Here is a 27,805-nt window from a genome sequence, read left to right on the forward strand (position 1 = left end):
TTTCAGACCCAAGTCCATCCGTGAGAGTTTATTCACGTATTTATGCTCCCTCCACCTCGGGGCTGGGCCCAGACCACAGTTCCGAGCCTAGGCTGGGGGCGAGGGCGGCAGTCCTGGCCTTGGCCCTGGTCCGGGATGGGCTGGGTTCACACGTGCTGCCTCCGGTGCCGCAGGATTTCCGTGGGCGTGAACAGAAAGTCCTTCTGGCAGGCCTCGCAGTGGTAAGGCTTCTGCAGAGCAGATGCCTTCTGGGGGGCTCGGGGGCAGCTTCCTCAGCCCCTAGGGGAGAGGAGAAGGGGGTTGGGGGCCGTGCTCCACTGCGTGCTCTCATTCCCACCCAAATTCCAGGAATCTCTGTGGCTCAGGCTCTCTCCTGGCCTCTGCAGAACTCCAGCTCTGCCTCCTCCGGGAAGCCTTCCCTGATTAATACACACACACAGAGGCAAGTCTTTACTCTGTGTCCCCACGGGGTGAGAGAGACAGAGAAAAACACAAGTGGAGACACAGAGACTGAAAGAGACAGAGAGAGCCCTGGAGTGGGACCACATGGCCCCGCAGCCATCTCCCCGTGAGCGCGTGTGTGTGGCGTGGGACGCACCAGAGCCGACTCTGCCCAGGTCTGCCCACTGTGGCGTCCTCTGGGTTACAACAGGATGGATGTGGCCGAGGCAGAGACGGCTCGGGGACAACAGAGAAAAAGAGAAACAGGCAGAGAGACAGAAAAGCAGAGGCGGGTCAGAGAGGCGGCAGCAGAGACCAGAGAGACAGACAGAGACACGCGAATGAGGTGGCTCCAGGCCCTCCGTGTCCCATGCTCTGGGTCTCAGTGACAGAGCCCATCGTGGCACCAGCCACCAGCCAGGCAGAGGGTTGAGGACACCCAGATGCATGGAAAGAACCCCAGGCTGGACGGACAGCTGGGCAGACACAGGCATCCGGGCCACGCCCCAGCCTCACCTGGGGGGCCACCCTGCGGAGCCTCAGGGCAGGTGTTCTCATGGGCGATGCGCTCCAGGGGCGTCAGGGGCATGTGCAGGCCACAGTGCGGGCAGGTCCAGAAAGTGCGGAGACAGTCGCTGTACAGGTCCGCGTCGCTCTGTGACAGCGGGCTGTGTCAGGGCTTGGCTCCCTGCCCCACTCCCGACCACCAGCCTGGGACCTTCCCAGAAGCCCTCAGGGCTGGCAGGCCCTTTCTGAAACTGCATCTCTGGACTAAGCTGGAATGTGGTTGGGGGTGCCAGGGGGAATCTCTAAAATCTCACTCTCAGGGGCAGGAGGACGAGGGGCCAAGGTGCGCGTCTGTGCTCACCGTGAGGCAGTTGTAGGTAAGGAAGTCAGTGACTGCGTAGCCCCCTTTGGTGGGGTGGGGGGACGGGGTAGAGTTGCCAAAGAGGCCAGGGAGACTGGGGGCAGCTGTGATGGTCTGGGGTCCCACATAGAGGTTCTGGGCTTCCAGCCCTGTGAGCCGCCGGAGGCTGTAGGAAACCTGAGCAAAGAGAGACAGAAGATAGAGCAGACAGACTCTATCAGCAGACAGGAGACAGGTAGACATAATGGGAGCACCTGGATCCAGCTGTGCCTGAAGTGCACCCCTGGACTTTTCAGTTAAGGAGGCCAATTGCTTAAGCCACTCACACCCTGGTTTAAGATACTCATGACCAAAGGCTTGTCTAGAACACTCCCTTACCTGCTCTCCTCAGGCCCCTTCCCTCCTCATCCTTGTGGGAACACATTCAGACCTCAAGTCCGACCCTCAAGTGTGGCCACCTTGCCCCTTCTCTGGCATGTCAGCCCATTCCCCTTTCTCTGGTCCTCTGGGTCCCACCACATCCATGTGTAGTAGAATCAGAAGCAATTCTCAACCCGCACACCACATAAAAAAGTGGGGGTTCGGTTCCAAGCATGCTCTCTGTCCAATTCTTCCCATCTGTCTTCCATGTACCTCACAGCTTCTTTCTCATATCTCGCATGCCCTTAACTGCTACCAAGGGGTAATCTGCACCCCAGATGCGGAGAAGGCAATGGCACCCTACTCCAGCGCTCTTGCCTGGAAAATCCCATGGACGGAGGAGCCTGGTGGGCTGCAGTCCATGGGATCTCAAAGAGTCAGACATGACTGAGCGACTTCACTTTCACTTTTCACTTTCCTGCATTGGAGAAGAAAATGGCAACCCACTCCAGTGTTCTTGCCTGGAGAGTCCCAGGGATGGCGGAGCCTGGTGGGCTGCCGTTTATGGGGTCGCAGAGAGTCAGACACGACTAAAGTGACTTAGCAGCAGCAGCAGCACCCCAGATGCAGCAGGTATTAATACACATCTGTTGAATGAGGGCTGCAGGGGTTAAGGGGGTGGCTCCTGGGGTCAAATCTTGGGTTCACCCTTACCAGCTGTGTGACCTTGAGCCTGTCATCAACTTCTCTGGTTTGAAAACCCCCAAATGTGGGTGTCTCGATGAGCTGGAAGCCAGGGCCCTCCGGAGCCTTCATCCCTGTGGCTGACGGCCCCTCCAGCCAAGGGGGCAGGTGCACAGTAGGCGGGTACCTTGGATGTCATGAACTGCAGCAGCTCCCTGCTCAGGGCCGCCACCTCCTTGTGGTTGACAGGGGCTTCCTCCTCCTCCTCCTCTTCGTCCTCCAGCCGCCGCCGGGCCTGGTGGGCCAGCTGCCGGTCCAGGGCGCTTTCCCAGTGGGCCCGGAGCCGCAGGGAAGCTGCCAGGAGCCGGACAGCACTCTCAGTGTCTGCGAGCTGGAGCTCCAGCCAGCCATCGGCCACCAGGCGGGAGCAGTCACCATTGGTGTCCAGGGACCGGCTGAACAGCAGGAGGGACTGGAAGAGAGGGGGCAGCAGACAGGAAGCAGTGGACAGGCATCTTAGAGCGGCGCCCGCCTGCGTGGGCTCCTGCGCGCCCCCCATTCACCCAGGCCATCCTCAGTCCCCACCACCATCCGCTCCTGTCCTGTGATTGCAGTCGGCTCCTCGCTGGGCTCGCGGACTCTGCCCCATGTCAGTCCCTGATCCAGCTCTGCTCAGAACCCTCTGGTGGTGGGGAGGAGGGAGATCTGGTCTCACCTGCCACCCTGACCTCACCTCAGCCTCTCTCCCCCACCCTGACTCTGCTCCAGCTGTTCCCTGTTCACACCCTGCACGTGGTGCTCCAGGGCCTTTGCACTTGCTCTTCCCTCTGCCTAGGTCGCTCTTCCCCCAGAGAGCCCTACAGCCCTCCCACCTTCAGGCCTTTGCTGACTGCACCTTCTCAATGAGGCCCACCCAGATGGCCTAATTCCATGCTAGAACCTCTGCCCTCCCCAGTCCCTTTACCCTGTTCTTTTCGCGCTCTGCTTTATCATTCAGTGCTGCACTGCGTTTATGCTACTGCCCGCCCTTCCCAGCTAGATGTGAGCTCCGGGGGCGCAGGGACCGGGTCCCGCCTTGTGTGTCTTCCCCAAGCGCTGGCACCAGGCAGGCGCTCGGCCAGTAATGAATGGATACCAGGAGAAGGAGACAGCAGCCAGCCTGGGGGAAGATGGCTCCTCCAGGCCCACCCCCACCCCCGGGGGCCCCCTGCCCCGAGGAACACAGCCATGGCGCCTGGCAGTTGGGAGGGAGGCGGGGAGGCTGGGACGGGACCCACCTGTAGAGCGGGAACGCGGACACAGTTCACCAGGTATGGTTTGTTGGTCTCCAGGAGGGAGACGAAGGTGACAAGCTGGTGCTTGCTGCTCATCTTGTCCCTGTCATCTGAGAGGGTCAAGGGGACAGCTCAGCATCCTCTCCCCACCCCACCACCCCCCACACACACCCGTCAATCCCCCCAGGGGCGGTCTGTCCCCCTCCCACTATTCAAGTGAAGTGAAGTGTTAGTCACTACAGTTGTGTCTGACTCTTTGCGACCCCATGGACTGCTGCCCGCAAGGCTCCTCTGTCTGTGGGATTTCCCAGGCAAGAATACTGGAGTGAGTAGCCATGCCCTTCTCCAGGGGATCTTCCCGACCCAGGGATCAAACCCGGGTCTCCTGCACTGTAGGTAGATTCTTTACCATCTGAGCCACCAGGGAAGCCCCATTCAAATAGCCACACAAAGAACATGCCTAAGGATAAAATGTCTGTGGCATGTTCTTAAACACTCCACCAAGCTGAATGTGATTTCGGCTATTCAGTGATATTAAGAATTGTTGCTAATTTTGTTAGGGCTGATGGATGACAGTACTGTGGTGATACAAAATAACAGTCCTTATGAATAGGATTTTTATTATCATTACTAACTGGTAAGATGTCTGGGACCTGCTTTAACATGCTCCAGCAAAGACAGGGGAAAAAATCAAGGAGACAGAATAAACAAGGATGGAAAATCCTGACAGCTGCAGCTGGGTAAGGTCACAGAGGGTTCATCACAGTCTCTCTACTTAAAAGATACCTGGAACTTCCCAAATGTTTTCAAAAAGGAGAAAAACGGGATTTTCTGGTGGCTCAGGGGTAAACAATCCACCTACCAAGGCAGGAGACATGGGTTTGATCTCTGATCCAGTAAGATCCCACGTGTCCGCAGAGCTACTAAGCCCATGTACCACAACTGCTGAGCCTGTACTCTAGAGGCTGGGAGCCGCAACGAAGCCTGCGCACCACAGCTAGAGAAAAGCCCGTGCAGCAACAAAGACCCAGCACAGCCAAAAATAAATAAAAAGGAGAAAACCAATGTACAGTAAGTCCCCTACATACAAACATTTGCAACATACGTTGCAAACTTTCAAAGATGAGAACATATTATAAACCTATTACAGTACTACATAACTGATTGTGTTAAATGGGTCCTAGCTGTGTTAAGACCTATAAACAAACAGGACTTAAGAACATGTTCTTGGAACGGAACTTGTTCATATGCAGGTGACTTACTGTAATAGGAAGAGGATAAATTGACTAGGAATTTACACAACTTAAAGATTAGAGGGACTTCCCTGGTGGTCCAGTGGCTAAAAGTCTGAGCTCCCAATACAGGAGGCCCGGGTTCGATCCCTGGTCAGGGAAATGGATCTCACACGGCCCAACTAAGAGTTCGAATGCCTCAACTAAGACCCAGTGCAGTCAAACAAATAAATAAACATTAAAAAAAAAAATGTCGTGTCGATGTATGGCAGAAACTAACATGATACTGTAAAGCAATCCTCCTTCATAAAGAATAAATACATTTTTTTTACAAAGAAAAAGATTAGCGAGAAAATTTCAAATTCTATCTTTGGTGTTTAAAATCATACACTTTATCTTGTGGGGTTAGTATTTGCCATTTTAACGCAGTGTGTTACTCTCTTTACAAACAAGAGAAGGATGAGTTGTGTTTCAGCGCTCAGACAAAGCACACATCGCTGAAGGTGTGAAGCCTGCACCCGGGGAAGGGCACCCCCTGCAGACCAGCCTGGCCTGAGTGCAGCCTCAGCAGAGGCCACCTTGTGGCCTGGATCCCACTGGAAGGTAGACCGAATGCAGCTGCCTGAACACTAGGGCTGGGGGCCCACCCGCCCTGAGAAGGACCAAGCCCCGAGGTTCACGGAGCTCCCTTGACTCCTCTCCTGGAAGGCGCTGCTCTAATGGCGCAAACCTCAGGCCTTGGGATGGGCTCCGGGCAGCCAGCACCACATGGGGAGGGCGAGGCTCGGCAGGGAGAGGGGTGGGCGCCCAAGGCCACCCAGCCAGGGGTGGCTCTTGGGACCTGCAAGCCTCAGGTCAGCAGCCCCAGGGAAGGCAGAGTGTGGGAGGTGAGAGGGGGTAATCCCCGACGGCAAGCAGCACCCCAAGATCACTGTGCCCCCCACACCCCCAGTGGCAGGCCTCTCCCCAGCCCCGCCTGGGCTCCTGGTACCTCGGCTCCCATCGCTGCCCCTGGCCGCCTGCTCCTGCGCGTGCAGCACCTCAGGGCTGTTGGTGAAGACGCAGGTGGGGTGCAGCACAACGCCCTGCTTGGTCTGGGTGTGGAAGATCTGGAGGAGTAGAAGGCGGATGCCAGGGGACGGAGGCTCAGACCTGCTCTTCCTGCTGCCAGGTTCCCTCCTCCTCATCTCAACGCAAAACTCCCTCCTCCAGGAAGCCCTCCCTGATTCCCTCCCATGCTGATCAGGTCCTCCTGTTCCCTCAGCTCCTGGGTCCCCATCCCACTCTGGGTCACTGTCTGGGCACGAGTCTCTCCCCTGCCCCCATCATTAGACTGCACCCCACAAGGACAGGGCCAGGGCTGCCTCAGTCACTGCTGTAACCCCAGCACAGAGCAGGCGCTGGGAAGGGATGACAGATGACAAGACACAGATGAGGAGACACACTTGGTCCGAGTCCTTCCGGCTGCTGTTAAACGGGTCGGGGACGGCGAGCTGCGGGTAGAGGCCCCGGCCGAGCACCAGCTTGAGCAGGGCCATCTGGTCCCGAGTCAGGGCCTGGGCCGAGCTGGCGGCCGCGTGCAGCTGCTCCAGATTGTGCCGGAGCTTAAACTTCACGTCCTGGGGGGAACACAGGGGGAGGTGGGTTCCTGAGGCCCTCCCCACTGCCCAAGGGGCTGGTACTGGAATCTGGGGATCCCAGGGGTCCGGTAGACACCTGTCCACGGAAACCCACCTCCTGAGATGAGGAGTCCCCGCTCTGATAAACGCCATCCCCACTGCCCCAGGCCCCAGACTGCCCCATGGCGCCCTACCTGGATGTCCACGCTGTCGCCAGCCCCCCGGGAGGCTGAGCCACCCCGGTCCTCGTCGCTGGACCAGCCGTCCTGGTCGTCCTGGACTCGCAGCACTTTGCGCTTGCGCCCCACGCCCTCCTCGTGCCGGCGCTTCAGCTGGTAGAGCGCCTGGCGCTCCCGCCGCCGCTGCAGCCGACTATAGCTGTCTCCCGGCTGCGGGGCCTGGGCCCCGGCCAGCAGCCCATGGTCCTCCAACAGCTCCTGGGGGCAGATGGAGCCCGAGTGAGGGACACGGTCAGGTGCACTCTGGGCCCAGATGCACTTTCCTGTTGGGGGCCTGCAGCTGGCTGGCACGTGACCTCACCCTTAGAGCCACCACTGTCCTCAAATGACAAACGGGGACCCTCCTGGGAACTCCCAGCTGGGGCTGAAAGGGGCTATATGAGAACCACTCTCTGGGAATTCCTTGGTGGTCCTAGGACTTGGCACTTTCACTGCCAGGGCCCAAATTCGATCCCTGGTCAGGGAACCAAAGACAACAACTCTTTACATGGTGCTGGGCACGTAACTGTTCTAGAAAAGAGAACTGTCTTCGTTGCTGGCCAACGGAACACCCAGGCCGAGGGACAGGAGGGAGGAGACCAGGCTGGGTGACCATTACCATTCAGGGTCCTCCCTGGGGGCTCAGGTCACACACCCTCTCCACCCAGCTGTCCCCGGGCTCTGGTTACATGCCCACCTGCCCCTCCAGGCCTGCACCAGCCCCATGAGGTTCCTACACTAAAATGCTTCTCGGAGTGTGGTACTTTGGCCAGTAGCAGCAGCAGCATCTGGGATCATCTGGAAAGTTGTCACAAATACTGGGGCTTCCCTGGTGGCTCAGTGGCAAAGAACCCGGCTGCCAAAACAAGAGACTCAGGTTCGATCCCTGGTCTGGGAAGGTCCCACATGCCTCGGAGCAAGCCTCTGCACCACAACTACTGAGCCTGCGCTCTAGAGCCCGAGAGCCTCAGTTACTGAGCCCATACACCCTAGATCCCGTGCTCTGCAGCAAGAGAAGCCACTACAATGAGAGGTCTGCGCGCCGCAACTAGAGAGCAGCCCCCACTCGCCACAACTGGAGAAAAGCCCACGCAGCAACGAAGACCCTGCACAGTCAAAAATAAATAAATAAATAAAATTACTTAAAAAAAGAAATGCCAAGACCTGTGCCCCACCCAGAATGACTGAATCAGAATCTCCGAGGTGGGGGTGGGGGGCAGTGGGTGTGGAATCTAGAAATCATGGACCGTCCCCGTGATTCCAACGCCCCTGACAGACCTCCTGCCCACGCCTCCAGAAACAGCCTCCCAGGGACCCTACTGGATTGACCCTCTGTTTCCCATTGAGCCCCAACCAATGAGAAGAGACAGGATATCTGATGGGACAGAGAGAGTGAGAGAAGGAAAAGCACCCCCACTTACCTGTTCCTCAGCATCTGGGGCCCAACAAAGGTTGAACCACCACTCTTTAGAAAGTCAGAGACGTTGAGAGATGATGTCAAGTACGAAGGGGATGTGTGAACGTGGGGACCCATTAACGCACGGGAGGCCGTGGTGGTGACTGCGCACTGAGGTCTGCAGCCAAGGGGAACGGCTACCTCAGAGGCTGTTTTATTTTCATTCCGTGGCATGCCACACAACAGGGGGCTAGAATTCGCCAGCACCAGAGCTTTTTTGTGCTCGAAGGGAAAGATGCCCATGGAATATTAAGGACACAAACCACCTGCAGAACCGCATCTTAATAATAACAATAAAAATTGCAGGGCTTCCCTGGTGGTCCAGTGGTTACAAATCCACGGAGCAATGCAGGGGACATCAGCTCGCTCCCTGGTCCGGGAAGATCCCACACGCTGCAGAGTAACTAAGTCCAGTGCCACAGCTCCTGAAGCCCACCCACCCGAGAGCCTGTGCTCCACAAGTGAAGCCACGGCAGTGAGAAGCCCGAGCACCGCAACTAGAGAGCAGCCCCGCTCGCAGCAACTAGAGAAAGCCCGCACTCAGCAAGGAAGACCCAGCACAGCCCAAATAAATGAATAAAGTAGACATAAAGAAAATCTGCAACGTTTTAACTCATTTAGTCCTCACAGGAATGCCGGAGGTAGGGCTATTTTTTGCTTCCCCATTTTCTGAGGGAGAAGCTGAAGCCCTGAGAGGCCCAGTAACTTGCCCGTGGTTGAACTGCTAGCAAGCGGCAGAGCTCAGACTCAGTGCTGAGGTGTCCCGCTCCTGATGGTGCCTCCAAACACCACTAGGGAAGCCCACCCACCCGAAAGCCCACCCACCCTAGAGCCCATGCTCCACACCTCCCAGCACGCGGCCTGCGTGGCCACCTCAGCACCCCAGCTTGAGAACAAGGTTTTTTGTGAGGATGTGACTCGTGACGGCAGACCTTGTCCACCCCTCCAGGAAGCCCTCCTCGATTTTCACCTCTTTGCCCTGGCCCCACCCCACACTAGCCATGTGATGGTGGGGGAGGTGGGTGTGGGGAGGGGATCTGACGATGCTGTCAGAGAAGAAGAGATGCCACGCTGTGGAGAGTGTTCACGGATACTCTCCCTCTACCTCCTCCCACACCCATGTCCCAAGTCTGTTCCTGGCTGCCTTCCCCGGGGGGCCAGCCCCCACCCCTTCTCCCAGACCTCACCTTGAACTGGCGCCGCAGGTTGGCCATCTCGTATAGCCGGTGCTCCTCGATGCCCCGGTGGCGGCACCACTTGCGTGAGTTTCTGCCCCGTTCAGATTTCACCTGAGTGGAGGTCCAGACCCCAGGAGGTCAGGGCCTGACCAGCTGAGGAAAGGGGTGGGGGGTGCCGACCCACCACCCAGACAAGCCGCAACACCAGCCACTGGAAAGATGTGAGGCTGGCGGGAGCCCTCCCTCAGCGACACCTGCTCTCCTTCTTCTCAGCCCAATGCCTCCTCCTACAGGAAGTCCTCCCAGACTACACAGGGTCAGACAGCCCTCTGGGGCTCTCAGAGGCCCCTGGACTTCCCACTGCAGCCCATTCTGGGTGGTCACTGACCAGGGACAATCTGCCTCTCTGTGCTGGACTGGGAGTCCAGGAGGGCAGGGCCAGGTAAGTTTAGTCATCACCGGGTCCCTAGCACAGCTCAGGACAGGACCAGGCCTGGTCAGGGAACATGTGTTCAACACACAGATACCCCCTAAGGCATCTGAAAAGCCAGACAGTGCTGGCTTTAGTCAGTGCTTAGAGACCCCAGGCTCCCCTCAGCATGTGCTCGTCCCATGAAAAGTGGATTCGAGATTCTCCCCAGACAGGCCCCGTCCGCGGTGGCCTCAGGGGTCCTCCCTGGGGTGGAGGTGGGGTGCAAAGCCCGGACTCCGTGAGAACGACAGCCAGGCGGCTGGGGCAGAGGAAGGGCGCTGCCGAGCTCACCTGCACCCAGGTATTAAAGACGTTCAAGAGTGTGAAGGGGTCACCCTGGTCACTCTCCAGGGGCCGCCGCGTCGCCGCGCACTCGGGGTTGCTCTGGGCGCTGCGGGTGAAGGGCGTCTGGACGCTGAGGGCGGCGGCGATGGTGAGCACGGGCTCAGCCAGGTGGAACATGGAGCCCAGGATCAGCATCTTTCCTGGGGGTGGACCAGCGCTGAGCCTCCTGGGCGCCCGACGGCATTCCCCACTCCTCAGGGACCCCTGACCCACCCTCCACCTCACTCCCAGAGGGCCTCGGGAGCCAGAATCACACCCAGAATCAGCTCCCAGTGTGACGAAAGAGTGTTTCCACCTTCCAAGAGCTCAGTGACCTGACTCATCCTCACTGTTCCCCTGCCCACCTTTCCAGAAAGTTCCTGTTACACAGCTAGCCTCGTAAGATAAAGATGGGCAGAAAAACAAGGCTGTCCCAGAACTCTTAGCTCTGTCACCTAAGGCAAGTCCCTCCATCTCTCGGTGCCTCTGTTTCTCCATCTGTGAAATGGGCTAACAGCAGTGTCTACGTGCTATGAGCATGAACTGTTTCACCTGTGAAGCACTGGGCGCTTACTGGCACGGAGGAAGACCAGTGATGAGCCAGCTGGGCCCAGCACCGCGTCATCTGTGCCTCCTGCCCTGCAGGGCCCGGGGACCGACGGTGCCAGCCTGGCTGGGGCGTGCCTCCCTGGCGAGCTAGTGATGCGCTTTCTCTGAGCCTTGTTTTCCTCATCTGTACAATAGGACGCCTGGAGGTCCTACCCTCACCAAATGAAGATGAAATAAGGGCCACAGAGTCTTCCACACTGGCATACAGTAAAGGCTCACAGAACGTTCTTTCTCAGAGGCGATTCTCTCTGCACTAGCCCTGTCCTCTTCTAACACAAACAGAAATAACCACTTCCACGGCTGTGGGTGGCCCTCAGGGTACCCAGCCTGCTGCTCATAGCTGCTCTAGCATGTCACAATGATGGGGACTTTAACGTTGACAAGGGCAGCAAGCTCCCTTGAGCACCACGCTTGGGAAATGATGCCCCAGGTGGCAAAGCTCAGCTGGGACTATTCTCTGGGCCGTAGATGGTTAATTGGTAGATACAGAATGTCCTGAATCAGGAGAATTGGGCAAGATGAAGATGAATATGCCTCGGTTAGCAAGCTCCTTGGGAGGGGCTGGGATGACTCAGGGATGAGTAAGAGGAAGAGGCTGGCAGTTTTGACATCCTTATAACCACAGGAAAGCGGGTACCAGGGTGACGCTGGGGCTGGGCTGGGCACAGGAAAGAAGCATCTGTTTTGTTTACTGCTGTAACCCTGGTGCTAGAACTGTGTGTGGCACAGAGGACTTGTGAATGAGTGGACAGGGCCTAGAGACAGAACACCCTTGCCTCCAGGTAACTCAGAGAGTGAGCATCGTCCCACACCCATTTTCAGGATCCTCAGTGATCACCCCCAGGGTGGCGGTGGTCCTCACCAATCACGACGTCCACTGGCAGCTGCGCCAGCAGGGACCCAATGGGGGTGAGGGCCTCTGAGCTGTCCAGCGCACCCTGGTCCCGGAGGTAGAGGATGGCTGTCTCCAAGCTGGTTGGTGGTGGGGGCTCGATGAACGGGAAGGTTCGGGGGTCCCCCACACTCATGCTCTTCATCTGGAATGACAGTCAACCCCCCCCCTCAGGAATGGGGAACACAGGAGCCACTGGGGAACACTGGGGGACTCGGGGATCACAAACCTGTGACACTTTAAAACGCCCAGAGGGAGGGGACATACGTATACCTAGGGCTGATTCATGTTGGCATATGGCAGAAATCAACACAGTATTGTGAAGCAATCATCCTCCAATTAAAAATAAATAAATAAATTGTAAAAATACATCCAATGTCGAGGCCCATTGTATAGAAGTGGACAAGGCGGGCCATTATCTGTGTGTCCACCAAGCAGCTCTTCTCCCAGACCCCGGCCACAGAACAAGCACACGATCTAAGCTGGACCACTTGAGGTTTCTCAGCCCCTGGTCACAGCAACTGACAAAGGGCTGAGCATGTGACCTGAGCTGGGCCAATCAGAATCCTTCCCTGGGACTTTGCAACCTGGAGCTGAGAGAGGAGCTCCTGCACCCATTCTGGTTCTGAGGGGCCAGGGTGGAAGCCCAGAGCAGCTGAGGTTGTTTTTCCCACTGCCTGGATATCAGCCAATCCACAGCAGACGGAGAAACCCTTTATTTTTCCTAAGCCCCACCTCCCCCAACATGGACTCACAAATCCATAAAATCCCCTATTTTGAATACAACAGCTTCAGTCGGGTTTCTTTCGCTTTCAACAAGAGCATCCTGATTAGTTCAGTGGCACAGAGGGGCTCGTGGGGAGGAAGAGGTGAAATGTGTACCCATCACCAGACCTGGCACGGCTCAGGGGAAACAGCACCCCTCTGGTGAGGGGATGAAGGTAAGGCTGGCATGGTGGCTCACATGACTCTGAGAAAGGACAAAGCTCAGAGAGCTGGGGGCTCAGCCAAAGTCTCTGGGTGAAGTGACTTCTCCCCTGGCCCTGATCTGGAGGCCACCAGAAGTTGCAGGCCATCCAGCCCTCAACCAGCCATCCCACCGTCCTCCCTGGTTACCGAGCCCTGGTGCTCTGGCAGACCACTGACACTTGTCAAAAGACCTTCAAATTAGGAGGTCTGGGTGGGGGGATAAAGCACGGATGATTTTGACCTTTTAGGCACTCCAGTGATTCCAACATGTAACTGGGACTGCAAATCATTGCTCTGATCCAGTCAGGCAATGCCCTCCCTTCCTCCTGGACAATTACAGATCAATTACAGGTCACAGAGTGGACACCTGACCCAGTTCCACCAACAAGGCAGGATGGGAGACCGGCCAGGGTGTCTGGAAAAGTTCCCATGGCCTTAAAAAAACAAGACCCACAGGGGCCTCCCTAGTGGCTCAGTGGTAAAGAACCTGACTGCCAATGCAGGAGACACTGGCTCGATCCCTGGTCCGGGAAGATCCCACCTGCCCCAGAGCAACTAAGCCACGACGACTGAGCCTGCGCTCTAGAGCCCGGGAGCCCCAACTACTGACGCCGAGAGCCCTACAGCCCTTGCTCTGCAACGAGAGAAGCCACTGCAAGAAGCCCCAGCACCACAACGAGAGAAAAGCTCATGCCGCAACAAAGACCTGGCACAGCCAAAAATAAAAATAAAATTATTTAAAAAAAAATGAGACCCACAAAGAAGGGCAGTTCATTGCTTCTGCTGCCAAACAGGTAAAGGAGGAGGAGGTGCCACCTGTGGCTACCAAAGTGAAGGTGCATTCATGAGGCAGGCTCTGGAGCCTGAGAGCCTCAGATGAGTCCAGGCTCTGCCCCTTGCCAGGAGTGCCACACGGATCAAGGTATCTTACCTCTCTGTGCATCCTTTTTCTCATCCATAAATTGGAAGAAGCTTACTTACTACACAGAGGTTGTGTGATGATCAAAACGGTCATATATGACTTAGAACAGAGCCCAGCACATGAGAAATACGAGGTGAAATTATTTTCTATCATGGTCATCATCATCATCACTGTTATTAGGAGAGCTGCTGCTAAGCTGAGGTTGGAAAGCTAGAAAAAACCCTGGTGGTCCAGTGGTTAAGACTCTGAGCTTCCACTGCAGGGGCTGTGCTGCGCTTAGTCGCTCAGCCATGTCCGACTTTTTGTGAACCCATGGACTGTAGCCCGCCAGGCTCCTCTGTCCATGAGGATTCTCCAGGCAAGAATACTGGAGTGGGTTGCCATGCCCTCCTCCAGGGGACCTTCAAAACCCAGGGATCAAACTCAGGTGTCCTGCACTGCAGGTGGATTCTTTACTGTCTCAGCCACCAGGGAAGCCAAAAAATACTGGAATGAGTAGGCTATCCCTTCTCCAGGGGATCTTCCTGGCCCAGGAATCGAACCAGGGTCTCCTGCATTGCAGGTGGGTTCTTTACCAACTGAGCCACCAGGGAAGCCTCCATTGCAGGGGGTACAAGTCCACTCCCTGGTTGGGGAGCTAAGACTCCACATGCCACGAGGCACAGCCCCAAAATAAAAATTATAAATAAATACATAAATTAAAAAAATAAAACCTGGTCCTGCATGACATCACCAATCTATTTAAACAACCAAGGCTGTAACCTCCTTATCTCAAGACTTCTCATTATGTGAAATTTTGTTCAAGCCAATATTTTTCAAACAGCAGGTTATATGAGTCAGGAACTCCAAGAAGTGGGTCAGAACTGGCACTTTTTCCAAAGGAAATCAAACAAATACAGACCCATCAGTGTGCATCACCCTTAGGAAGGGGGCTGGTTCAAGTCACTTGAGCCCATGGCACATGCCGCCCACTGTCCTTCTCTGCTTCTTCCTGAGCACAGGACTACACTTCCCAGCCTCCCCTGCAGTGAGACAGGGCCGTGAGTTCTCACCGGGGTGAGTGGAAGGGAGGCACATCACTTGCGGACCCACCCTCACCCTCCCAAACCCAAGTCCCACGCTCTGTCCCCCTCACAGGCTGATACAAATGATGAAGGCCCTGGAGGGATGATGGAGCCACAAGAGGGAAAAGGCCTGGGTTTCTGAATAAGGGTTTCCCCAGTGGCTCAGCTGTAAAGAATCCACCTGCCAGTGTAGGAGACGCAGGTTCAATCCCTGGGTTGGGAAGATCCCCTGGAGAAGGAAGTGGGAACCCTCTCCAGTATTCTTGCCTCAGAAATCCCATGGACAGAGGAGCCTGGCGGGCTACAGTCCACAGGGTAGCAAGAGTCAGACATGACTTAGTGACTAAACACCTCTGAATAAAGGAAACTGCTTTATTTAATAATAATATTTAATAATATTCCTTTATTAATAGGAATAAAGGAAACCAATCCAAGAACTGACATTCTGCTGTGTTGGCTGTTATGTAAGTGGGTCTATTCATCACAGCAGCCTAGTCTAAGCAAAACTAACTACTGAGATACAAGCCATGACATAAAGCATATTGAGAAACCCCAGTTTTAAAAACCACTTCCTAAAAAAAAGTAAAAAGCCACTTCCTCGTGGGTTTTCTGTTACAGCTGAAAACATTCTGCTTGAGTCACCAGTTTCTTCCCATGACCCTGTGGACTGGGGGGGGACAGTTCCCACCCCATAGTGGGATCTGACATTTGGAAGGAATGAGTTCCCCTCTGTGGCGTGGCCCACCCTCCCCTTCCTGACCCTGAAACCCTGTCTAAATATCTCCTGGATTCCTCTCTGGCACCAGCACTCAGGATTCAGCCTCCTCTCCGCCCCTGCATTACCTGAAGCACCAATGCATCCAGGGCGACCCTCCGAATCTCCGGGACCGGGTAGGGGGCGAAGGCATCATAGTCCGATTCAGCATAGAGGCGGAAGCAGACGCCGGGGCCCGTGCGGCCCGCCCGGCCCTTACGCTGCTCGGCACTGGCCTGACTGATCCAGAACTCCTGCAGCCGCTGCAGTTTGGCCTGTGGGTCGTAGCTCATCTCCTTCACCTTCCCTGGGCGGGCAGAAGGGGAGCAGGAAGGGAAGGGAAGGTGTGTGCAGGACCCATGTGGGCCCTCCACGTGCCTGGGCCTCGACCAACACCTCACTTAGGACTCTTCTAGTAACACTATCCCAGGGCTTAGTTTGGGCCCCACTCTACCATTCTGTTAATGTATTCTTCAGTTTCTTCATTCATGCATCTTTTCATTTACTTCTTCATGCCTTTCTTTATTCAGAGATTCAGTCGTCCAACAAATTTTATTAATACCTACTAGGTGCCAGGCTTCCCTGATGGCTTAGATGGTAAAGAATCCACCTGCAATGCAGGAGACCTGGGTTGGGAAGATCCCCTGGAGGAGGGCATGGCAACCCACTCCAATATTCTTGCCTGGAGAATCCCCATGAACAGAGGAGCCTGGAGGGCTACAGTCCAAGCGGCTGCAAAGAGTCAGACACGACTGAGCGACTAAGCACACACACACAGGTGCCAGGCACTGGACTATGAAGTAGGGACACAGCTGTGAACAAAACAAAGTCCCTTCGTTCACGGGGCTGAACAAAACACCAGATTTCATCAGTTCAAGACCACGCTTTTTTCATACTTTTTTGTCTCTCAAAATGGAATGCACCTTAAAATTAGTGACATGTCATTGATTAACAGACAGCATTTTCTAACAGTACATAAAATTATGTGTGTGTTAGTCGCTACTCAAGCCCAATTCTTTGCAACCCCATGGACTGAAGCCCACCAGGGTCCTATCTATAGGATTTCCCAGGCAAGGATACTAGAGTGGTTTGCCATTTCCTTTTCTCATCAATGGTACCAGATTCAATACAGTAAGGTAACTGCTAACATTTACTGAGCATTTGTTCACCCTGTGCCAGGTACTGGCCTCAGCCCCCAAGCGTATTAAGTCTTCTAATCCTCACAACCTGAAGGAGGTGCTATTATTACTTTATTATTTATTATTATTATTTACAAGTGAACAAAATGACCCACTGAGATTGTCAGACCTTGGTCACACAGCCAGCAAGGTACCTGGCCAGGCTGGTTCCAGTGTCTCCTCACCACTAAGCTATGCTGACTTTTCAGAAAAGAGTCTAGCTGGGATATAAAATATAATGCCCCACACTATGAAGAAAAATAAAGCCTCATGAGGGAGGTGACAGTGAAAGGAGATCACTTAGATAACGTGGACAAGGTGGGCTTCTCTACTGGGGAGACATTTGCACAGGTCCTGAAATGAGGTGAGGGAGTGAGCCGTGTGGATATCTGGGGGAAAGACAGCTCTCAGCAGAGACAACAGTAAGTGCAAAGGCCCTGAGGCAGGGGCAAGCTTGGACGGCCTGAACGAGACTAAGATGCCACCACTCTCCACAGCCCCAAACACTACCAACCTCCCTGCCTCTGTGTGAGCTCCCTCACTACACACGCACATCTCCAACCCCACACCTCACCAGGTCCTGGGGGAAGCCAGGGGGCACCCTTACCAGAATCCACCACGAAGCGGATCCCGTCAATGGTGACTGAGGTCTCAGCGATGTTGGTGGAGAGGATGCATTTCCGGACTCCAGGGGGGGCCACGTCGAATACCTGGGGGGCGGTAAAGAGGTGGCCTTGGGGCCTTGTCTTTGTCCTACCCCACCCAGGCTCTTTGCACAACTAACATGGCACTCACTGACCCCTGTGTCTGGGGGCCTCGTGGATCTCCCATGGGACCTCCGTCATACGTCTCAAACAGCCTAAGCACCTTCTACCAAACCCTTTCCTCCTTGGGCCCCCATCTCCTCATCTACTGCATCACTGGGGACAGAACCTGGGCCATTTTGGGTGTTCATCTCTCCTCACCCATCCAGCCACAGCCGATCCCCTTGAATATCCCCAAAGCCACAGCCCCTGCCTCGGTCCATGCCTATTCTTTCCCACCCAGATCCCGCTCCAGCTTCCTCCCTGGTCTCTGGTCTCACCCCTCCCATCCAGCCTTCACATGCAACAGAGGGATCTGCTAAAGCAAACAGAACTGCCCGCCACCTTGCTCAGAACCCTCCCAAGATCCCCCCGTGCCCTCAGGACAAAGTCCAGGCCTGCAGTGGGTCTTCCAGGCCCCTGGTGGTCTACCCTGTGCACCTCCCTGGTCCCATGACTTCCCCCTCACAATCTGGACCCAGCCACTCTGCGTGTAGTTTCCCAGCTGCCCTGTCTTTCTCTCACCCCAGGCCCTTTGCACAAGCCCTTCTCATGGACCCAAAAGACAGTCAGGCACAGTGGTTAAGAGTGGTTAAGAGTCAGCAACTACAGCCTGTGTGCCAAATCCACTCTGTGACCTGTTTTTGTGAATCAAACTTAACAGAGCACAGCCTCACCTGGTGAGTCTACAGCTGCTTTGTAGCAGGGTAGTTGTGACAAAGACCACATGCCCATAAAACCTGAAGATTCCACCCTCTTCACAGAAAGTCTGCCAACAGATGGTTCGGAGCATGGGCTCTGATACCAAATTACCAAGTTCTACAGCCTGGCTCTGCCAGTCACGTGACTCTGCCTGAGTGCCTATGCCTCAGTTTCTGCAGCTGTCAAATGGGGACACAGGACCCGGCAGACAGGGTGGTTCAGACACTGCCCAGCACAAAACAAGTGCCCCACACACTTTAGCTGGCACATGCGTTTTCCTGCCCCCCGTCCCAGAATGGGGCTTTCTCAGGTCTCCATTTGCAAAGTCCCTTCCCCAGGGAGCCTTTCCTGAATCCACCAAGACTCTGCTCTCAGAATATCCGAGGCTTTCCTCTACTACTTGTAGAATCGTTGATGACATGCCCATCCGGCCCCCAGCAGACCAGCAGCTTGAGGGGAAGCCCCCACCGTGTCCCAAAGGGGCCCCCTGGTGCAAGAGAAGCACTAGGAAGCGCTCAAATGTTATTTCTTCCTTTTCTTTCTTCTTTTTTTTTTTTTTAACTTTTTGGCTGTGTTTTGGTTTTGTTTTTTACTTTTACGGCTGCACCCCACAGCATGTGGGCTCTTGGTTCCCCAACCAGGGGTGGAACCTGTGTCCCCTGCAGTGGAAGCATGGAGCCTTAACCTCGGGACCCAACCACCAGGGAGGTCCCTCAAAGGTTATTTCTTTAATCACTAAACAACCACATGTGACCTGAAGGGACTCTCCTGGAGGTGATTATGGCAGGCAGCCTCCAGGATGGCCGGGGCAGTCTTACCTCGCGGGATTCACAGCCTCACCTGGTACTGTTCCTTTGAACAGGGCAGAGGTGATGGTTTGTGATTTCCACAGCTACCTCATAAAAGATGCTATGGCTTCTACTTTGGTCTTTTGGGAAGAGCTGGCCATCACATTGTGAGAACTCCCAAGTAGCCCCCTAGAAAGGCCCCCCAACCAAGAGCCAGCCATGTGAGTGAGTGCTCCATCTCAGAAGAGAATCCTCCAGCCCCAGTCAAACCTTCAAATGACAGCAGCCCCAGCTGACACCTGACCACGACTCATGAGAGACCCTGAGCCAGGACCATCCAGCTAAGCTCCTCCCAGATTCCTGACCAACAGACACCACGTAAGACGTGTAAGACAATGACTGTAACAGTGGCCATGCTCTAGCTCCTGGGGTGATTTGTTAGACCGACAGTGACCCAGAGACCTGTCCCCCAGCACCCTTCCATTCCAAGCAGGCAGTCTCTTCACCTTTCCCCACACCTGACTCCCAGATTGCTCCGTCCAGGCCTTTGCTCAAGCTAGTTCCCCCAACCTGGACTGCCTTCCTTCCTCTTCCTTTACTCAAAATTCTCCTGTCTGCCAAAGCCCAGCCCCAGTGCCCCCCACCTCATCAGGAAGCTCGCCCCGCAACATCCTCCCCCAGCTGAAAGATGTGAGTGGCCCCTCTCTGCAGCCCACAGCCCAGGGTCGTGGGGTGGCCTCAGTCCTGTGTCAGCCACCCCAGCCCCTCCTCCTGGGCTACGCAGCGAGGCACCCCCTGCCCCGCTCCACCCGGCTACACTCCGCACCTTGTCCTGGTCGGCCACAGAGAGGGCGCTGTGCAGCGGCAGCACCACCCAGCGCTGGGTGTGGCTGGCATAGGCCTGGGCGGGCTCGAGCACGGCGCTGATCTCCGCCATGCCGCTGAGGAACACCAGGAGGTCGCCCCGCTCCTCGGGGGGGTACTTATTGTCGATGGCTTCCAGCACCCTGAGGAAGGGCCTCGGGTCCAGCTTCTCTGACTTGGACGTGGTTGGCTCAGCCTCCTGCGGCTGGTACACGACCTGCGAGGAGACGGCCCCAGGCAGGAGCAGACCTGGTCACTCCAGGTGACCAGGGGGTGGGGAGGCCACAGGCTGATGGAGAGGACAGACCAGCCAGGCAGCAGACAGAGGACAAACTGTCTCAAATATTCAGCTTGAAGAGGATGTGAGAAAAGGACAAAGTATCAAGGTAACTGGGAAGTTTCTGGGGTACTGGTAATGTTTCATGCCTTTTAACCTAGATACTGGCTCCATTCAAGTATTTTTAAAAATTTTTTCTTGTGATAAAAACTAAAAAATTTTTTTTATTTATTTGGCTGTGCCAGGTCTTAGTTGCGGCATGTGGGATCTAGTTCCCTGACCAGGGATCGAACACGGCTCCCCAGCATTGGGAGCTCGGAGTCTTAGCCACTGGACCGCCAGGGAAGTCCCCGTTGAGACATTTAATTCGTGAAAATTAATTGAGCTATACACTTGTGATACACATAAATCTTTTGTAGTTGGAGTATAACTCCAACAATGACAAAATTTTAAGGGGTGGAGTCGGAATTGAAACCCTCAAAATCACTTCTCTGAAAGCACCCTCTCTGTTTTTAATGACTACTTAGAAGACAGATTGATGGGCACTGAGATCCAGAAACCACAAGGAACGCTGCATTTCCTGCCGTGAGGAGCCTCAGAGCTGTTATCAAGCCTTGGCCCCAAAGAACAAGAGGAAGGAGCGGTTATCAAACCATAAAGGAGAGGACTGTGCGGAGAGGCGTCCTGGAAGGAGCTTCGAGGTTTAGCCCACTGCAGACCTCGAGGGAAGGGGCGGCCTCTCCTTTTCCACTGGCCAAGGAGAAGCTGGGTGGAGGGGGGGTCCGTTAGTGCCTGCCGGGGCAGACAGGAAGGTAGGGAAGGGCACAGGAGATCTGGAAGGGCAAACAGAAGCTACCTGGCCCAGTGCCACATCTATCTGTGAGCAGGATTTAAGTCCTGGCCCTGCCACTTCTGAGGGATGCTGATAAACACCCTGAAGGGCACAACCAAGAATTATCCAGCCCAAAATACCAACTGTGCTGAGTCTGAGAAACCCTGCCCTGTGAGATGGTAAAGCGATGAGAAAGGAGGAGCCTGGGACCCTGAATGACCATGTGCAACAGAATTGCTCATCAATCTGGACCAGCCTGGACAAGTTGGTTCTATTCTGTTAGATAAAAAAATTTCTGTGTTATTTGAGCCTTTAAATTTTGGGCTCTCCTCTAACAAGCAGTTAGCACTCTCCCTAGGACACTGCAAATGCCCAGAAAATAGCAGCTTCCCTGGTGGTACAGTGGATAAGAATCTGCCTGTCCATGCAGGGGACATGGGTTCAGTCCCTGGTCCAGGATGATCCCACGTGCCACGGAGCCACTAAGTCCATGCGCCTCAGCTACTGAGTCCGAGCTGTAGAGCCTGTGCTCCGCAACAAGAGAAGCCTCGCAATGAGAAGCTCGTGCAATGCTGCAACAGTGCAGCAGCCACAAAATAAATACAGAAAAACTTTAAAAAGAGAGAGAAGGTCATTAATTAAAGAGATGGGGAACAGAGAAGGAGAGAAGCGAAGCCACATGTCCAGGTTGGCCAGGGACCGGGTGGGGAGTCTGGGGCTTGGGGGGTGGGGTGGGGGGCGGCGGGAGGCGTGGGCAGCACTGACCGTGATGGGGAAGAGCCGCCCCGGCACCTGCACCACGGGGGCGTTGCCGAAGTAGCTGGAGAAGAGCGAGATGTTGATGGTGGCCGACATGAGGACAACCTTGAGGTCAGGCCGCTGGGGCAGCAGGCGCTGGAGGACCCCCAGGAGGAAGTCGTTGTGGAGGTGCCGCTCATGCACCTCGTCCACGATCAGCACCTGGTACTGGGGCAGGCTGGGCTCCCGCTGCATCTGCCGGAGGAGCAGCCCCACCGTCAGGAACACGATCTTCGTGGCCGCCGAGCGCGTGCTCTCGAAACGAATCTGGTAGCCAACCTGGGGGTGGGGGGTGGGAGGGGGTGGTCAGAGAGGACACTGGGCCTGTCCTGTAGCCTCTGACCCTCCCCATATCAAAAACCTGAGCAAGTGTCCCACATTAGAGCCCGGAGACCAACAGGCTTGGGTTCGAATGTCACCTCTGCCACTTAGTGCTGCCGACTTTGGGCAATTCCATCCCAGAGACATATTTTTTCCTTCTAGATGCCCTGAGAATTACATGCGCTAATGCACATGAAGTATTTGGCATGGAGCCTGATGTATGATACTAATTAATTACAATAGTAACGATTAACCTTTCTCTGAGTCCCTTCTAAGTACCAGGAACTACTTTAAATCTTTATGTATATCAACTCATTTCATCCTCACAACCACCACACAATGTAAGCACTATTATTACCCTCATCTCACAGATGGAGAAACTGAAGCCAGTCATCCAAAGTAAACAGGCTAAAAAATGTTATTGAAAGGAAACATATCTTAACCCTTACCTCACATCGTACACACCTCGATTTCAGATGTGTTTCTCTAGTCGGGGCACTTAGGCTTAGTTGCCCCATAGCATGTGGGATCTTAGTTCCCTGACCCTGATAGAACCCAAGTCCCCTGCGTTGGAAGGTGGATTCTGAACCACTGGACTGCCAGGGAAGTCTCAATAACAATTTTTAAGTGGTCGAGCCAGGATTAGAACCCTAGATATCATTAGTAAGAAACATCCTCATTCTTTTTTTTCTGACTGCCTAGAGAAAGACTGATAAACATTTAGGCATTTCCAATTTTTTTTACAGTACTAAACTGGCTACCGTTAGCGCCTTTGTCATTTGGACCATATCCAGGCCAATCTATAAAAAAATTTCTAGGAGAAGCATTGCCAGGTAGAAGGGTAGTGTTTTCGTAACTTCACTGATATTAACTTATCCCGTGAGGTTATGTGAGAAAACCTGGAAGCCTGTTCTGCCCCACTCACCTGTGAGCCGTACTGACTGAGGCTCTCGAAGCCAACGCGCTTGGCCAGTGAGATGCAGGCGATTCGCCGGGGCTGGGTGCAGGCCACGTGACTGCAGCCGGCGGCCAGCAGGTACTGGGGCACCTGGGTGGACTTGCCGCAGCCCGTGTCGCCCGCCACCACCACCACCTGGTGCTCCTTCAGCATCTGCAGGATGTGGTGCCCGTACTGGGCAATGGGCAGTGCCGCCCGCTCCCGCTGCAGTTTGGCCAGTCGCCCAAACGCCTGCTTCTGGCAGAAGTCCAGGTAGTGCAACAGGGCTTGGCGGAACTCGGACGCTCTCTCCGGGGGCAGGCGCCTGCCCGGCCCCCGAGAGTCCCGAGCGTCCGGGCCGAGGACGGAGAGGTTGATGCGGTAGCGAGGGTCGTAGGCGCGAGGCAAGTCGGCCAGTGCTGGGTGGCTGTGCTTGGGCTGCCTGGCATCTTTCTCCTCCTTCCTGGTGGTCTTGAGATTCTGGAACCTCTGCAAGCGTTCAAAGAATGTCCAAAACTTCTGACACTCCTCAGAACCCTGCCGGATATAATCCTCATCGCCAAAGAAGGCATCCTCAAAGAGGCGCCGTGTCTCGGGACAATTCCAGTTCCATTTCTCTGGGGCCGCTTCAGGACTGGGAGCCCGGGGTCGGTCCCAGGGACCCCTGCCCTCCCTTGTTCTGGGAGGCGGCATGCCGTGGCCAATCCCAGGGCTGTCACAAAACCGGCCTCAGTTCTGAGCCCCTAGACCAAATATTCTCGGACATTCCCCACTTGCTGCAGTGAGAGGCCAGTGCCGGCAAGAAGGCAGCACTTTCTCCTCCAAGAGCTAATCTCCTCTTCAGTGGTGCTACAGGATCGACACAGGAGTTGGCAGAGCAAATGGCCTGCGGCCTGGGTCAGGCTGGTGACGCACAGGGCACCTCACGACTCCTGTGGTGACCTCTGGGATGGACACAAGTTCATCCTGGGGCTGCAGGCCCTGGATGTTTGCGGGAAAAAACAGAAGACAGTCATTTATTAGACACATTTACTGACAGCCTGCTGTTTTGCAAGCACTGGACTAGGGGAAGGGACAGCAATGGGTAAGACCACACTGAGCGCCCACAGGGGGTCCTGCCACCAGACTCTTGACAATCCAGAGATGGGGGCAGCAAGAAAGGAAGCCCGGGGGCTGCAGGAGCCTTCCTTGACCATGCCTGGGAGTCAGGGAAGGATCCCCAAGAAGGGGATTTTGGACCTGAAGGAATGTAGGTCACATGGCCAGCCAACAGCAGAACTTGGTCATGAGACACAACAACATGAGAGGCGTGGTCTACTGAGTTTCAGGATCCCCGGAAACCCTCTGGAATTCAGTGCCTGATTTTGCAAGTGTTGCATGGTTTGTTTTTGCCTGCCTGGCACTTCCCGCTTTTGTTTTTTTTTTTTTTTCCTGAAAAACAAATGCACTCTCCTTGGGAGAGTAGCCCTTCTTGAAATCTACATGGTTTCCACTGCCTATAAGTCCGAGAACTCCTATTGATTGGGCAAGTGACAAAGGCCTGGCCAATCATGGTATCCCACTCCCCCTTTAACCAGTGACTGGTCTGAGGAGTAGACATGTGACCCAAGGAGAGGCAGTCAGGGCCTTTCCCAGGAATTTACACTAGGCTGTCAGCACAGAAAAGCTTATCTACTGTTGGCTAAGCAAGGATGATATAAGCAGGGAACTCTTTGTAGCACGTCTTAAATAGTCTTTTCCTAGAAATCTTTCCTACAGAAAAGACTGCATGTGGGCACAAGGAGGCACACACAAGGATGGTCACCAAGCAACCACAAGGACAGAAGTGGAAGAGGGACAGGGGAGAAGCTTGGCAACGCCATTCAGTGCTTGAGTTCCTTCCAAAAGTCCATTTCACCGCTAAGTCCATTTGCTTAAGGCCTGGTTTCTTAGCTGCGTAAACTCCTAACCAATGAAGCACATCCCCTTGTATATGCTATTTTCTGGAGCGAAGCCCATCACTCAGATTCTTAAAGGAGTTTATGATCTTCAAAGGGTCCTAAGGGACTTCCCCTGCAGTCAAGTGGTTGAGCCTCCATGCTTCCAATGCAGGGAGCGCAGGTTCGACTCCTGACCCAGGAACTAAAAATCCCACATGCCGTGTAGCATAGCCAAAACAACAAAAAAAATTAATGAAAAAAAACTGACAAAAGGGTCCCGAGCCTTCCATGGTAAAGACTTCACAGTCAGGTAGATCTGAATTTCAGCCTCAGCTTTATCATTTACCAGATAGGCGTCCACGTGCAAATTAACTCCTCTGAGGTTTTCTTCATCTGAAAAATGGGAACAATCCCCATCTCAAAACACTGCAACGTTTATTACCTAGCCTGACACAGAGAAGCGAAACAGTAACTGACATACAAGCCCAGTGCTTTCTCTCCATGATGACTGACAGAGAAAACAGTGCGAGGAACCACAGGCATACAACCTGGAAAGAATTTTACACTCAAAAGGTCACAGTTCCCCTTGGTTTATTAGCAATGCTTTCTCCTCCTCAGCCTTCAGTCTCTAAGGGCCATCACAGAACAGAGTTCAGAGGTTCTATCTCTAGTCTCAGAGAGACCCAGACCAACCCTGGGAGTTATCAGAGCCAGTTAAGGGTTTATCAAAGCCAGGCAAGAGCCAGTTGAAGAACCTGTGGACTGGCAGAGCTGTACCCATAAAAGAGTAGCTTTGTGGGGAGTGCCCACCACTTCCTGGTAAGCACGTGGGCTGGGTGATACCATAGCACCTTCAGAGGGAATTTCTTTTCTAGCAGGGAACAAAAAGGAAAAGGCCTTGAAAATGCTGCCATGCTGGGCCAGTGAGTCTCAGAAAAAGACAGGGACAATGAAACGGAGGGGAGCATTCCTCCCAGGCTGCTAACTGCCTTACGTATGTATGTGGGCCAGAATGAGGGCATCCTTATGGCTCTCAAGGTGTCTAGTCTTAGGCTATCTTTTGGACTTCTTGGCTTGACTAGTTTCTCTCTTACTGTGCCTCTGACCATCTCTTGGCCTGTACTTGCTAGGCTCAAGGCTTTTAGAGATTTTCTCTACTTCCCCATCTCTCTTCTCTGGCTCTCCATCTTCAGGTCTCTTTTTTCTGGTCCATCTTGCTCACCACCCTTACCTCTCTTCCCTCTCCTTGACTGGTCCCAACTCTTCATTTCTCTGATTCTCTCCCACCCTGATCTGTTTTTCCCTCTGATTTTCTCTCCAACTGTCTTTCTCCATTTGACTCCACTCCTCCTCTTCAGTTTTTCATCTCTTATTTTGTTTGAATTTTGTGTGTGTGTGTGTGTGACTCTCCGTTTTCTTCTCTCTCCATCACTGACTCTCCATTTCTCCATCTAAAATTCTGTCACCTAGTTTGAAGCTCTAATAATAGCCAACATTTACTTAGGGCTGACACAAATCAGACACTACATCACTCATATATAGTTATATGCATACATATACATCACACACACAAATATGTACACTTTTCTCAAAACTCTAGTTTCCACTCTCATCGTTCTACGTTTCTTTCCATCTCCCAAGTGCACGGTGCGATCACACTTCTCTCGTGGACCCTGTGAGCCTCTCTCCGTCGGATCCATTAGTCTCTCGCCCTCGATCTCTCCAGTTTTCAGCTTCTCTCCTCGTCTCAACCTCCCCGTCTCTCAGTCCCTCAGTTTCTCGAAACTCCTTTTTGTGCCTCCATTTCTTTCAACCTCTCTGACCCTCAGTTCTCTTAGCAACGCTCAGGCTCCATCTCTATCTGCTTCTCCCGGCTGCCCGGCTTCCTCCAACACCTTGCCTCATCTCGGGGTCTCCCCGTTCCCCTCAGCCCGCTCCCAAGCTGTTCCCGATCCCGATCGAGCTCCAGTCGCCGCCACCACCGCCCCACGCAGCCGCCCCGCCCCCCTCACCTCGCTACCCGCCGAGATCGCCTCAACTTCCGGTCCCCAGGACCGCTCACGCGCCCGAAGCCGGTCCTGCGCCTGCGCACGCCATTCTCACGGCCCAGCCCAGCCCCCGAGGCGGAAAGAGGAACCAATGAGCAGCTGCGAGAGCCCAAGGCTCACTGTGCGCCTGCGTACAGAATGATCAGGCCCCGCCTCGCTTTGGGCGGAGCTTCGGGTGACGCTGCGCCCTCTGGGGGCCAGTGGAGGCGTGACGGTGGCAAATTGGTCTATCCTGCCTCTGAACAGCTAATTGTATCTGTGGGTCGCCCGGACGCAGGGGTTTAGCCAAAATAGGACGCTGGCCTGAGCCCAGACACTATCAAAACACCCCCCCCGTGATTTAGTTATTATTATTAATGTATTAATTATTAATACGTTGATGTGTTCAGTTCCGTTCAGTTGCTCAGTCGTTGGCCTACTCTTTGCGACCCCATGAGCAGCACGCCAGTCTTCCCTGTCCATCACCAACTCCCGGAGCTTGCTCAAACTCATGTCCATCGAGTCAGTTATGCCAGCCAACCATCTTGTCCTCTGTCGTCCCCTTCTCCTCCTGCCTTCAATCTTTCCCAGCATCAGGGTCTTTACATTGATGTATTACAATTCACAATCATTAATGTAATCTATTCATGTATAATTCACCCTATCAGCTCATTAATGAATAATACAATTCAACTTCCAAGCTTTCTGTCTTGAAGGTCCTAGATTCTCCAGAGACAAACACAGGGATTAGATAGTCGGTGAATGTTGAATGAGTGACTACTTGAAGGAGAAAAGTGACTCCTCTTTAGTCCTAGATGGGTCAGTCATTGCGGCACTGAGCCTCAGTTTCCCTATTTATAAAACGAGGATAATGCCTACTTTTCAAGATTGTTGGGAAAAACAAATGCAAAAGTATGCATACATAAGGTAGCTAAACTTATTTCACTATTATACATATAGGCGCTTGATAAATGTTAAATCTTTCATTTTTTATATCCTTCGCATCATTCTCCTTTTTCCTTT

At 54.2% G+C, this 27,805-nt stretch overlaps 1 protein-coding gene across 4 annotated transcripts; it reads right to left on the minus strand.

Annotated features, from left to right (window-relative positions):
• On the minus strand, nt 1–26,873 carry DHX34 (DExH-box helicase 34). Of its 4 annotated transcripts, none has more exons than XM_027515339.1 (17): nt 26,768–26,872; nt 22,825–23,817; nt 21,546–21,857; nt 19,634–19,888; nt 17,122–17,224; nt 15,426–15,643; nt 11,598–11,772; nt 10,094–10,287; nt 9,340–9,441; nt 6,673–6,915; nt 6,305–6,478; nt 5,851–5,968; nt 3,631–3,737; nt 2,541–2,825; nt 1,310–1,486; nt 958–1,096; nt 1–279 (listed from the first exon to the last, which is right to left on the minus strand). In XM_027515339.1, exons 2-17 carry the CDS (start codon nt 23,527–23,529, stop codon nt 41–43), a joined length of 3,546 nt encoding a protein of 1,181 aa, XP_027371140.1. In that variant the 5' UTR covers nt 23,530–23,817; nt 26,768–26,872; the 3' UTR covers nt 1–40. The 4 variants fall into 4 exon arrangements, with proteins under 4 accessions (XP_027371140.1, XP_027371141.1, XP_027371142.1 ...); XM_027515340.1 differs by lacking the exon at nt 26,768–26,872 and adding an exon at nt 25,102–26,706; XM_027515342.1 differs by lacking the exon at nt 26,768–26,872 and adding an exon at nt 25,102–26,708 and having other exon boundaries at nt 147–267; nt 945–1,096.
• Between the last annotated feature and the right edge of the window lie 932 nt (nt 26,874–27,805).

This window comes from Bos indicus x Bos taurus, chromosome 18 (genome assembly GCF_003369695.1).
Source record: "Bos indicus x Bos taurus breed Angus x Brahman F1 hybrid chromosome 18, Bos_hybrid_MaternalHap_v2.0, whole genome shotgun sequence".
NCBI lineage: Eukaryota > Metazoa > Chordata > Mammalia > Artiodactyla > Bovidae > Bos > Bos indicus x Bos taurus.